Source organism: Panulirus ornatus, chromosome 55 (genome assembly GCF_036320965.1).
Source record: "Panulirus ornatus isolate Po-2019 chromosome 55, ASM3632096v1, whole genome shotgun sequence".
Lineage (NCBI taxonomy): Eukaryota > Metazoa > Arthropoda > Malacostraca > Decapoda > Palinuridae > Panulirus > Panulirus ornatus.
The window spans coordinates 39774681-39785734 of record NC_092278.1 but is presented as its reverse complement, the minus strand read 5'-3'; the positions used below and the strand labels follow the sequence as shown (position 1 = coordinate 39785734).

At 40.8% G+C, this 11054-nt stretch overlaps 1 protein-coding gene across 7 annotated transcripts in view; it reads left to right on the top strand.

Moving 5' to 3' along the window:
• The first annotated feature begins 379 nt into the window (after positions 1 to 379).
• The window catches only part of PIG-O (phosphatidylinositol glycan anchor biosynthesis class O), a 177339-nt gene continuing 166664 nt past the window's right edge, over positions 380 to 11054 (top strand). For 2 of the 7 annotated variants that reach the window (XM_071693532.1, XM_071693533.1), the window contains exons 1-2: positions 383 to 561; positions 5482 to 5989. In XM_071693532.1, coding sequence (XP_071549633.1) covers positions 5502 to 5989 — 488 coding nt within the window. In that variant the 5' untranslated portion in view covers positions 383 to 561; positions 5482 to 5501. Of the gene's footprint in view, positions 562 to 5481; positions 5990 to 11054 lie in introns of all 7 variants that reach the window. The other 5 variants (XM_071693534.1, XM_071693530.1, XR_011716732.1 and 2 more) reach the window with 5 other exon arrangements.

The following is an 11054-nucleotide window of genomic DNA, read 5'->3' as shown; positions in this document are numbered from 1 at the left end:
AAAAAAAAAAAAGCGCTAAGTTGGCAACTCTGGTGTTTACGTTCCCTGAATCAGCTGTGCATCTTCATCCTGATACTGTGAAATATAGTAATTTGAATAATAGAGTGAAAAAAGGTGGTCAGGTGCGCATAATCACGCATCTATTTTTTCAATACATCAAAACTAGACCATATCATGTAAACTTTCAAATTATCATTTTTATAGTTTTTCAAGCGTGTGGATTATCATAAATTTCAATGGTATAATTTTCTTTTGTTGGTTAAAGTTTTTCCCTTATGAGAAAACATTTTGATATAATAATATAAGCTCCAGCTAAAAACAGACTAATTTACATGATAAATTTGGCTGTTAGGGGAAATGCAGACAACAATCTAGCATCCGGATTTTAAGCTGGATTTGACCCATAGCATAAATAAACACAGGGCTCTCTAACGAGTGGTGGACCGACAGAGCCGAAGTGGAGTACTTCCCGATGAGGGAGAGCAAGTGTCGAGGAAGGATTGCAGGCGCTGCTTACAGAGAATAGGTGTCGTTTACAGAAGTCAAGTGTGCTGGGAGAGGGTAGGTGATACTGAGCGAACAGGCCAGGTGTGTTGAGGAAGGGTAGGTGATGCTGAGCGAAGAGGTCAGGTGTGCTGAGGGAGGGTAGGTGATGTCGAGCGAAGAGGTCGGGTATGCTGAGGAAGGGTAGGTGATGCTGGGCGAAGAGGTCAGGTGTGCTGAGGAAAGGTAGATGATGCTGAACAAAGAAGTCAGGTGTGCTGAGGGAGTGTAGGTCATGCTGAGCGAGATCAGGTGCAGTTGAATGAGTTAAATACTCTGAATGACGGTAAGTGCTCTTGACAGAGGTGCTGAGGGAGGGCAAATGTCCCCAAGGGAAGGCAGGTATTACTGAAGTGTTGTAGGTGCGTTTGACTGAAGATTCGTGTACTGAGCGATAGAGGGTCCTGCTGAGGGGGTGGGGGACAAATGCTTGTTTACCTATTGGTATTTTATGGGGAGGGTTGTGCACTTGTTTGGTCCTATCTCCTGAACATTTTCTATCATATATAATTTAAAATTTGTGTATGCTGTTTGCAGTTATCATGGCTTCATTATTTTCATTTCGTTCACTTAAGTGCTGCTGAGGGGTGACAAATGGTGTTAATGGAGAGCAGGTGCTGCTGAAGGAGGGAGGTTGATAATGATGAAGGAGGATAGATATGCCGAGGGAGGGTATGTGATTTTGACTGAAACCAGGTATATTGAGGGAGAGCAGACATGACTGAGAGAGGTGCTGTTGTAGAAGGGTAGGTGCTGCTGAAGCAGGATAAGTGCTGCAAGGGGCTGGCTATAAGTGCTGAGGGAAAGTGGTTGATGAGGGAAGTAGTTTTGCCAAGGGAGGATGGGTTCGTTGACAGGATAGGTGTTATTAAGGTGAGATAGATGTATTTGAGGGAGGGCAGATGCTGCTAGCCAGCAAGAGTAACCAGCAAGGACCGAAAAAGACATTGTATTTGATGCTGACTGAAACAAGGGTTATTTACATGTTTATATGCGCCATAGAAATAAAATGGATATGGTGCAAATGCCTCCCATTGGACTTCTTTCACTTAGTAGAAGTGATTTAGACTGATATATTATTATTATTCGAAGAATTTTTTATTGTACTGTACAGTAGTAAGTGAGGAAAGGTATATGAAGATTGGGGGAAGGTAAAGCTTTAGTTTAGGGGCACTGCAGAAAAAATTTTATGGATTTGGATGAAGTTCATAAAAGTGGAGCCAGGGGGACATTGTTGTTTCCATAAGAAAAGTGATTGAAGGGCTATGATGACTTAGTAAATTATGGAGTAAAAGTAAGTGGAACACTAGTATGAATGAATTGTTATTATTACCATTTTGGACACCCAGTGAATTTTAGGATGCTTAGGTTTGGTTTGGTTGAAATTGTTTTCAATGTCTTTTGAATGATTCTGACCTTTATTTTGTCGCAAATCTTCTTTTTTATTTTCCCCACTCGAAACCCTGGTTCCCTGATGGATGTCTGAAATGGTAATTTTACTGTATAGATTTACTAAATCAGTGAAAACCATGTGTAACTCTACCAATGGGCCAACATTTACCATAATATTCAGTATTAGAGTCAAAATATACCAAAGATATTGTGGTCATTGTACTCGTGTAGATGGATGAAGTAAACACGGAATAAATCTCCCAGCATTTGAATGCAAACATTGTATTTTTTTCTAAACTGAAAATATGGCAGATTTCAGTTGCTCTATGAAGTTAGGTGAGGTTTTCTTAGTTCTCTTAATTTCTGGAAGTGTATCCTATACTTTTATACTTACACATTTTCCCAGATCCTTATAACCCTCCCAGCTGTCATTATCTATTCCTGTTTGATAAAAAGTAATGCTTCAAATCACATTTCCATGGTTTGAATAACTTGCAATGTGCAAGGACTTAACTGATATGGATTTCTTAAAATCATTTTATTTTGCTTTGTCGCTGTCTCCCGCGTTAGCGAGGTAGCGCAAAGAAACAGATGAAAGAATGGCCCAACCCACCCACATACACTTGTATATACATACACGTCCACACATGCAAATATGCATCCCTTTACATCTCAACGTATACATATATATACACACACAGACATATACATATATACACATGTACATAATTCATACTGTCTGTCTTTATTCATTCCCATCGCCACCCCGCCACACATGAAATAACAACCCCCTCCCCCCTCATGTGCACGAGGTAGCGCTAGGAAGACAACAAAGGCTCCATTCGTTCACACTCAGTCTCTAGCTGTCATGTAATAATGCACCAAAACCACAGCTTAAAAATCTGTGAAATATTTCTCTGGTACCCCTAAACCTGGAATTTTACCCTGAGGAAAACTCTAAGATTGATGTAAGAGTATGCAAAACATTTGTGGAAATCAGTAAAACCTGTGAAAACTCTTCTTAACATCTTCTAACAGCTAAGATGAACAGTAGAAATATTTTTTCTTATACTTGATTGCAGTTTCCCTCATTAGTGAGAGTGCCAGGAACAAACGAAGAAAGGCTTCATCTGCTCATATCCAAGAATTCTACCTCCTTATTCCCTGCTTGTTGGAAGGCTAAAGGGGAGTGGAATCAGGGGATGGAAACTCCCCTTTTACTGCACTATCTAAAAGATGTAGTAGAAATATGCTAACATTAATATAGTATCCACAAAAAACAACACTGCTTCCCATTTATTTTCAAAGGCTATACATCGCAAAGGTTTTTTGTGGGTACAAGCATATGACTCCCTTAGGGTGAGATCATTGTACATTTGATTGCTGATATTAGTGTCTCTAATGGTGTGAGCACAAGCAACCTGCCTCAGTGTGCCTCAAGCTAACTTAATTGAGGAAAGGGTGTTCTTTCTGTACTCTTCTTGGTTGCACCTTCGTTTTGGGAATTTCACTTCTGGTCGCTGTATTTCTTTCACCTGTGCTTCAAGATGGAAGGCTCTTTTGTAAGTGGAGAAAACCTAAGTTCTTGCTTGGAAGCAAGAAAATGTGGGAACACATGAAATTTCTTGGCATACTGGGCACTTAGAATACATGAACAGGTGGCTGTTCCTACAACACCTCATGAATATCTAGCCTATTCAGGGTGTCAAAACCCACTGGACCTAGTGCATGAACAAAGAATACCTCAGGAACGTTGCCCGTTCCATGCTCAGATGGCTGCATACGGTAATCAAGGCCAAAGGAGAGATGGCAGTACTAAAAATTTGTTTAATATTACCTTTGAAAATGTATGGGGAGACAGACAAGGCTTTTTGTGGACTCTGTATATGGTCTTTTTTACTAAAACATAAATATTATGTTCCTTATAATATAATACCAGTGCCACACTGGTGAGAAAATGATAGAGCATTATGAGGAAACTGTTGCATGTTTTGGGTCAATTATAAAAGTGACCAGCTTAGTAACTGATAATGCTAGCAATAAGTTTGCTACATTTTCAATGCCATAACCGAGGCAATTGTTTTACTTACTTCCTATCCTAATTCTGTTGTTAGTATGTTAACACTGACTTGAGAACAGCACAGTTGAATCTAAGGATAGTTTAGCCCTCCCTCATCAATACATTCCTTGCTTTGCACACACTTTGCAACTGGTTGTCGATGATGGCTTCAAAAAATGCCAGCTGTTAGAATAGGATACTTGATAGTATACTTGATAGAAAATTGAAGATTGAGTCACATGTATACAGAGCTCTTATAACAGTTACTGGAGGATAAAAAGTGACTTCAAGCTGCAAGTGACATGTGATGGAGCTCCCAGTTGAAGATGATATGATTGGTATTCTATGTGCCTATCTATCTATCTGTAGATTTGATGCCTGTTCCACTCTGGAACTCCCTCAGGGGGATGGCCATGGCAATACAGTCTCCATAACTAGTGAACTCCAGTGCTACTTCTTAACCTTTAGTGCCTCACCCTTAACACGCCACTTGCAGAGACAACTCTAGTGCTGTGTTTCCAGAGGCTTCTACCTAATTATCCTTCTGACTACTTCTACCTAATGCTCCTGCCTAATTTTCTGACCTACTACTTCAACTTAACATTTCTACCTAATATTCCTACCGAAATGATCCTACCTAATATTATTGTTCCTACCATATTTTCCAAAAGGCAGGGCTAGCACATAATACTAATCATGGGAAACTCTAGAGTTATGAAGAATGAGATGTTTGGGTTAAGTGTTGTCAAGTGTTATGCGTGTCAAGGAGAGATTGTATGTTTGTGTGCCAGAGAATATAGTTAACTCAAGCTACATCACACTTCATGTGGAGTCTTTGAGGAGAACATCCTCAAGGGCATGCTGGAGCTTCTTGAGTGTTTTGGGGAGGCTGTTGACTGTATCCGGAGGCAGAATATGAAGTGTGCTCTGTAGTCTATGTATTCATGCCCTCAGGCACATCTTGAACAAATAAAATCCAAGTACTGCAACAACTTTGTAATAACACTGAATTGATTCCTTGAACAACATCTGTATAGAATGGGGAGGTGAACTATTTTGCTTTGTTGCTGTACCTGACTCACACATCAACACCTGTGTTCACTAGGTAGTGCTAGGAATAGACAAAGAAATGGCATCATTCACTCACATCCACTCTCTGGATCTCATGTATGATGCACTGGAATGTTATGTTTGCAATGGTGAATGTAAAATAGATATAATGATTCAACTGTAGTATGTTTATTTGAGTGACTATCATACTTAAAATGAGAGAGGGCAGTTCATTATTAAAACACTGATGGTGTTGGTACAAACTCTTGGTATGACTTCTCCATGTGTTTCATAAGATCTGACATTTACCCATTGGTTGTGTTATATGCTGATCAGTTCCATTATTACCATCTACCTTTTACTATGTGTTTGTTTGTTTGTTTGTTTCCTTGTTAAATAGAGTCATTACATCTGCTTTGGTAATTTTCTTCCTATAGGTCAGTGTGAGACAACAGAGATGGCAACTTGTGGAGGTACCCAAGTTTTCATCTTGATTTTGTGCTTAAGTGAACTTCTGACTGTTGGAATATTGATATTCAGCCATGGTTTTCTTCTGACTAGACAAGTTGTTCTTTTTAATTCAAGCTGTGAAGATTTTAAAATTGAAGAAGACCATGTCAAAACAAAGATCAAGGAATCAACCAATAATGGAAAGGGTTTATCAGCAGAATGTTGGATGACCCCAACATTTAGAAGAGCTGTTATACTTTTAATAGATGCATTAAGGTATGATTTTGCTGCTTATAATCACTCCCTAAAAGTGGGAGAAGCTCTCCATTATCAGAACAAAATGCCTGTGTTCAAAAGTATTCTTCAGTCAAGACCAAGGCATGCTTATCTTGTTCCATTTATTGCTGATGCACCTACAACCACCATGCAACGTCTGAAGGGTCTTACTACTGGTAGTCTGCCTACTTTTATCGATGCCAGTCACAATTTTGCAAGGTATTTTGCTTAGGTATTGTATGGATGAATTTTATTCATTGTAAGTTTGAATTATCTTTAGATTTTTAAGTCTATCTGTCTGTCTATCTATATTTCCAATGCCCATTCCCTCTGGCAACTCCCTTCAGGGGGTGACCATGGCAGAAGGGTCTCCATTTATCCGTGTCGTTACATGCCTCACTCACATACACCATTCCATGCATTCTTCCTGTTTCTCTCCCTCCAGTATTCCTCCATCCTGTTTGCCCATGTCACAGGTGGTCTTCCACTCACACCAACCCCTTTAATTGTATTATTATACACTCTCCTTGTAAACTCCCAGTCTTGCATTCTTTCCTCGTGCCTAAATCACCTCAAAGTATTATGTTTTACCCATTCTACCACCTCACAATGTACTCCCTTTGCATTCCTTGCCATACCACATTCCTCTTATACCCTTTAATTTTTTCCTGTATTCTATCTAGTCACACCACATGATCTCAAGTAGCTAATTTCCACAGCCTGGATTATTGACCTCTGTGCCTCATTCCATGTCCATGCTTTGGCTGCACAGGTCAGGGTTGGTAAGACTATGCTGTCCCCTAATCATCTCTTCACTTCCATACTTACACCTCTACTCCATTATTCTGTTAAGAGACCCAACGACTCTTCTACCCTGTACTGCTCTCTCCTTATCGTCTTCCATATCACCACACTTACCCAAGACATCTCCCAGATACTTGAATTCCCTCACTTCTTCCAGTCTTTTTCCCACCATATTCACAGCATGATTTAGTAGACTTTCTTCTTTCACTCTATATGATTTAAAAAAATCAATACTTTCTCTACATTTCCTTTCAAACACCATTACTTTACTTTTACTTGCATTTACCTTCTATCTCCTACATTTACACACATAAACACACTTACAATTCTGCAACTCCTTTTTACTCTCTATAAAGAATACTATCATCCACAAATAGGCTTGCCATTATCCACCATATGTCAGTGCCACACTTCATTTCTGCATCCCTTTTCCCTAGTTTTGCTTTCATCTCTCTTTTCACTCCATCCATACATATGTCAAAAAGCAACGGTGACATCACACAGCTCTGCCTCAAGCCTACATGTATCCCAAAACTTTCTGCTCAGCTCTCCATTTGCTCTAACACACGCATTTGCTCCTCGATAGAAGGCCTTTACACCATTCAACAGTTGTCCCCTTATACCATATATCCTTAACACATCCCACAAAGCAATCTAGATCCATAAAAACTCCATACAGCTTCTTACCTTTCGCTAGATACTTTTGCATTCATCTTTATTTCCAATATCTGATCCACACATCCCCTACCTTTCCTAAAATCCCCTTGCTCTTCACTTATTCTGCATTTAGTCACTTCCAACACTCTGTCAATTAGTATTCTTGCATGCACTTTTCCTGACATACTGAACAGACTATTTATGTATTTATTATACTTGATTGCACCTTCCTGCATCAGTGAGGTGGTGCCAAGAAACAGATGAAGAACGACCTGTCCACTCAGATACACACACGCGCACACACACACACACACACACACACACACACACACACACACACACACACACACACACATATATATATTATATATACATATATGTATATATATATATATATATATATATGTAGGGGTGAGAGAGTATCATTAAATTTTAGGGAGAATAAAAAGATGTTCTGGAAGGAGGTAAATAAAGTGCGTAAGACAAGGGAGCAAATGGGAACTTCAGTGAAGGGCGCAAATGGGGAGGTGATAACAAGTAGTGGTGATGTGAGAAAGAGATGGAGTGAGTATTTTGAAGGTTTGTTGAATGTTTTTGATGATAGAGTGGCAGATATAGGGTGTTTTGGTCGAGGTGGTGTGCAAAGTGAGAGGGTTAGGGAAAATGATTTGGTAAACAGAGAAGAGGTAGTAAAAGCTTTGCGGAAGATGAAAGCTGGCAAGGCAGCAGGTTTGGATGGTATTGCAGTGGAATCTATTAAAAAAGGGGGTGACTGTATTATTGACTGGTTGGTAAGGTTATTTAATGTATGTATGACTCATGGTGAGGTGCCTGAGGATTGGCGGAATGCGTGCATAGTGCCATTGTACAAAGGCAAAGGGGATAAGAGTGAGTGCTCAAATTTCAGAGGTATAAGTTTGTTGAGTATTCCTGGTAAATTATATGGGAGGGTATTGATTGAGAGGGTGAAGGCATGTACAGAGCATCAGATTGGGGAAGAGCAGTGTGGTTTCAGAAGTGGTAGAGGATGTGTGGATCAGGTGTTTGCTTTGAAGAATGTATGTGAGAAATACGTAGAAAAGCAAATGGATTTGTATGTAGCATTTATGGATCTGGAGAAGGCATATGATAGAGTTGATAGAGATGCTCTGTGGAAGGTATTAAGAATATATGGTATGGGAGGCAAGTTGTTAGAAGCAGTGAAAAGTTTTTATCGAGGATGTAAGGCATGTGTACGTGTAGGAAGAGAGGAAAGTGATTGGTTCTCAGTGAATGTAGGTTTGCGGCAGGGGTGTGTGATGTCTCCATGGTTGTTTAATTTGTTTATGGATGGGGTTGTTAAGGAGGTGAATGCAAGAGTTTTGGAAAGAGGGGCAAGTATGAAGTCTGTTGTGGATGAGAGAGCTTGGGAAGTGAGTCAGTTGTTGTTCGCTGATGATACAGCGCTGGTGGCTGATTCATGTGAGAAACTGCAGAAGCTGGTGACTGAGTTTGGTAAAGTGTGTGAAAGAAGAAAGTTAAGAATGAATGTAAATAAGAGCAAGGTTATTAGGTACAGTAGGGTTGAGGGTCAAGTCAATTGGGAGGTAAGTTTGAATGGAGAAAAACTGGAGGAAGTAAAGTGTTTTAGATGTCTGGGAGTGGATCTGGCAGAAGATGGAACCATGGAAGTGGAAGTGGATCATAGGGTGGGGGAGGGGGCGAAAATCCTGGGAGCCTTGAAGAATGTGTGGAAGTCGAGAACATTATCTCGGAAAGCAAAATTGGTATGTTTGAAGGAATAGTGGTTCCAACAATGTTGTATGGTTGCGAGGCGGGGGCTATGGATAGAGTTGTGTGCAGGAGGGTGGATGTGCTGGAAATGAGATGTTTGAGGACAATGTGTGGTATGAGGTGGTTTGATCAAGTAAGTAACGTAAGGGTAAGAGAGATGTGTGGAAATAAAAAGAACGTGGTTGAGAGAGCAGAAGAGGGTGTTTTGAAATGGTTTGGGCACATGGAGAGAATGAGTGAGGAAAGATTGACCAAGAGGATATATGTGTCGGAGGTGGAGGGAACGAGGAGAAGTGGGAGACCAAATTGGAGGTGGAAAGATGGAGTGAAAAAGATTTTGAGTGATCGGGGCCTGAACATGCAGGAGGGTGAAAGGAGGGCAAGGAATAGAGTGAATTGGATCGATGTGGTATACCGGGGTTGACGTGCTGTCAACCCCTTCACTGAAGTTCCCTTCTGCTCCCTTGTCGTACGCACTTTATTTACCTCTTTCCAAAACATCTTTTTATTCTCCCTAAAATTTATTGATACTCTCTCTCACCCCAACTCTCATTTGCCCTCTTTTTCACCTCTTGCACCTTTCTCTTGACCTCCTGCCTCTTTCTTTTATACATCTCCCACTCATTTGCATTTTTTCCCTGCAAAAATCGTCCAAATGCCTCTCTCTTCTCTTTTACTAATAATCTTACTTCTTCATCCCACCACTCACTACCCTTTCTAATCAACCCACCTCCCACGCTTCTCATGCCACAAGCATCTTTTGTGCAAGCCATCACTGCTTCCCTAAATACATCCCATTCCTCGCCCACTCCCCTTACCTCCTTTGTTCTCACCTTTTTCCATTCTGTACTCAGTCTCTTCTGGTACTTCCTCACACAAGTCTCCTTCCCAAGCTCTCTTACTCTTACCACTCTCTTCACCCCAACATTCTCTCTTCTTTTCTGAAAACCCCTACAAATCTTCACCTTCGCCTCCACAAGATAATGATCAGACATCCCTCCAGTTGCACCTCTCAGCACATTAACATCAAAAGTCTCTCTTTCGCACGCCTATCAATTAACACGTAATCCAATAATGCTCTCTGGCCATCTCTCCTACTTACATACATATACTTATGTATATCTCGCTTTTTAAACCAGGTATTCCCAATCACCAGTCCTTTTTCAGCACATAAATCTACAATCTCTTCACCATTTCCATTTACAACACTGAACACCCCATGTATACCAATTATTCCCTCAACTGCCACATTACTCACCTTTGCATTCAAATCACCCATCACTATAACCCGGTCTTGTGCATCAAAACCACTAACACACTCATTCAGCTGCTCCCAAAACACTTGCCTCTCATGATCTTTCTTCTCATGCCCAGGTGCATATGCACCAATAATCACCCATCTCTCTCCCTCAGCTTTCAATTTTACCCATATCAATCTAGAATTTACTTTCTTACACTCTATCACATACGCCCACAACTCCTGTTTCAGGAGTAGTGCTACTCCTTCCCTTGCTCTTGTCCTCTCCTTAACCCCTGCCTTTACTCCCAAGACATTCCCAAACCACTCTTCCCCTTTACCCTTGAGCTTTGTTTCACTCAGAGCCAAAACATCCAGGTTCCTTTCCTCAAACATACTCCCTATCTCTCCTTTTTTCTCATCTTGGTTACATCCACACACATTTAGACACCCCAGTCTGAGCCTTCGAGGAGGATGAGCACTCCCCACGTGACTCCTTCTTCTGTTTCCCCTTTTAGAAAGTTAAAATACAAGGAATGGAGGGTTCCTGGCCCCCCGCTCCCGTCCCCTTTAGTCGCCTTCTACGACACGTGAGGAATGCGTGGGAAGTATTCTTTCTCTCCTATCCCCAGGGATAGAATATATTTCTTTTTCTTTCAAACTATTCGTCATTTCTCGCGTTAGCAAGGTAGCGTTTAGAACAGAGGACTGGGCCTCTGATGGAACATCCTCACCTGGCCCCCTTCTCTGTTCCTTCTTTTGGAAAATTAAAAAAAAGACAAGAGGGGAGGATTTCCAGCCCCCTGCTCCCTC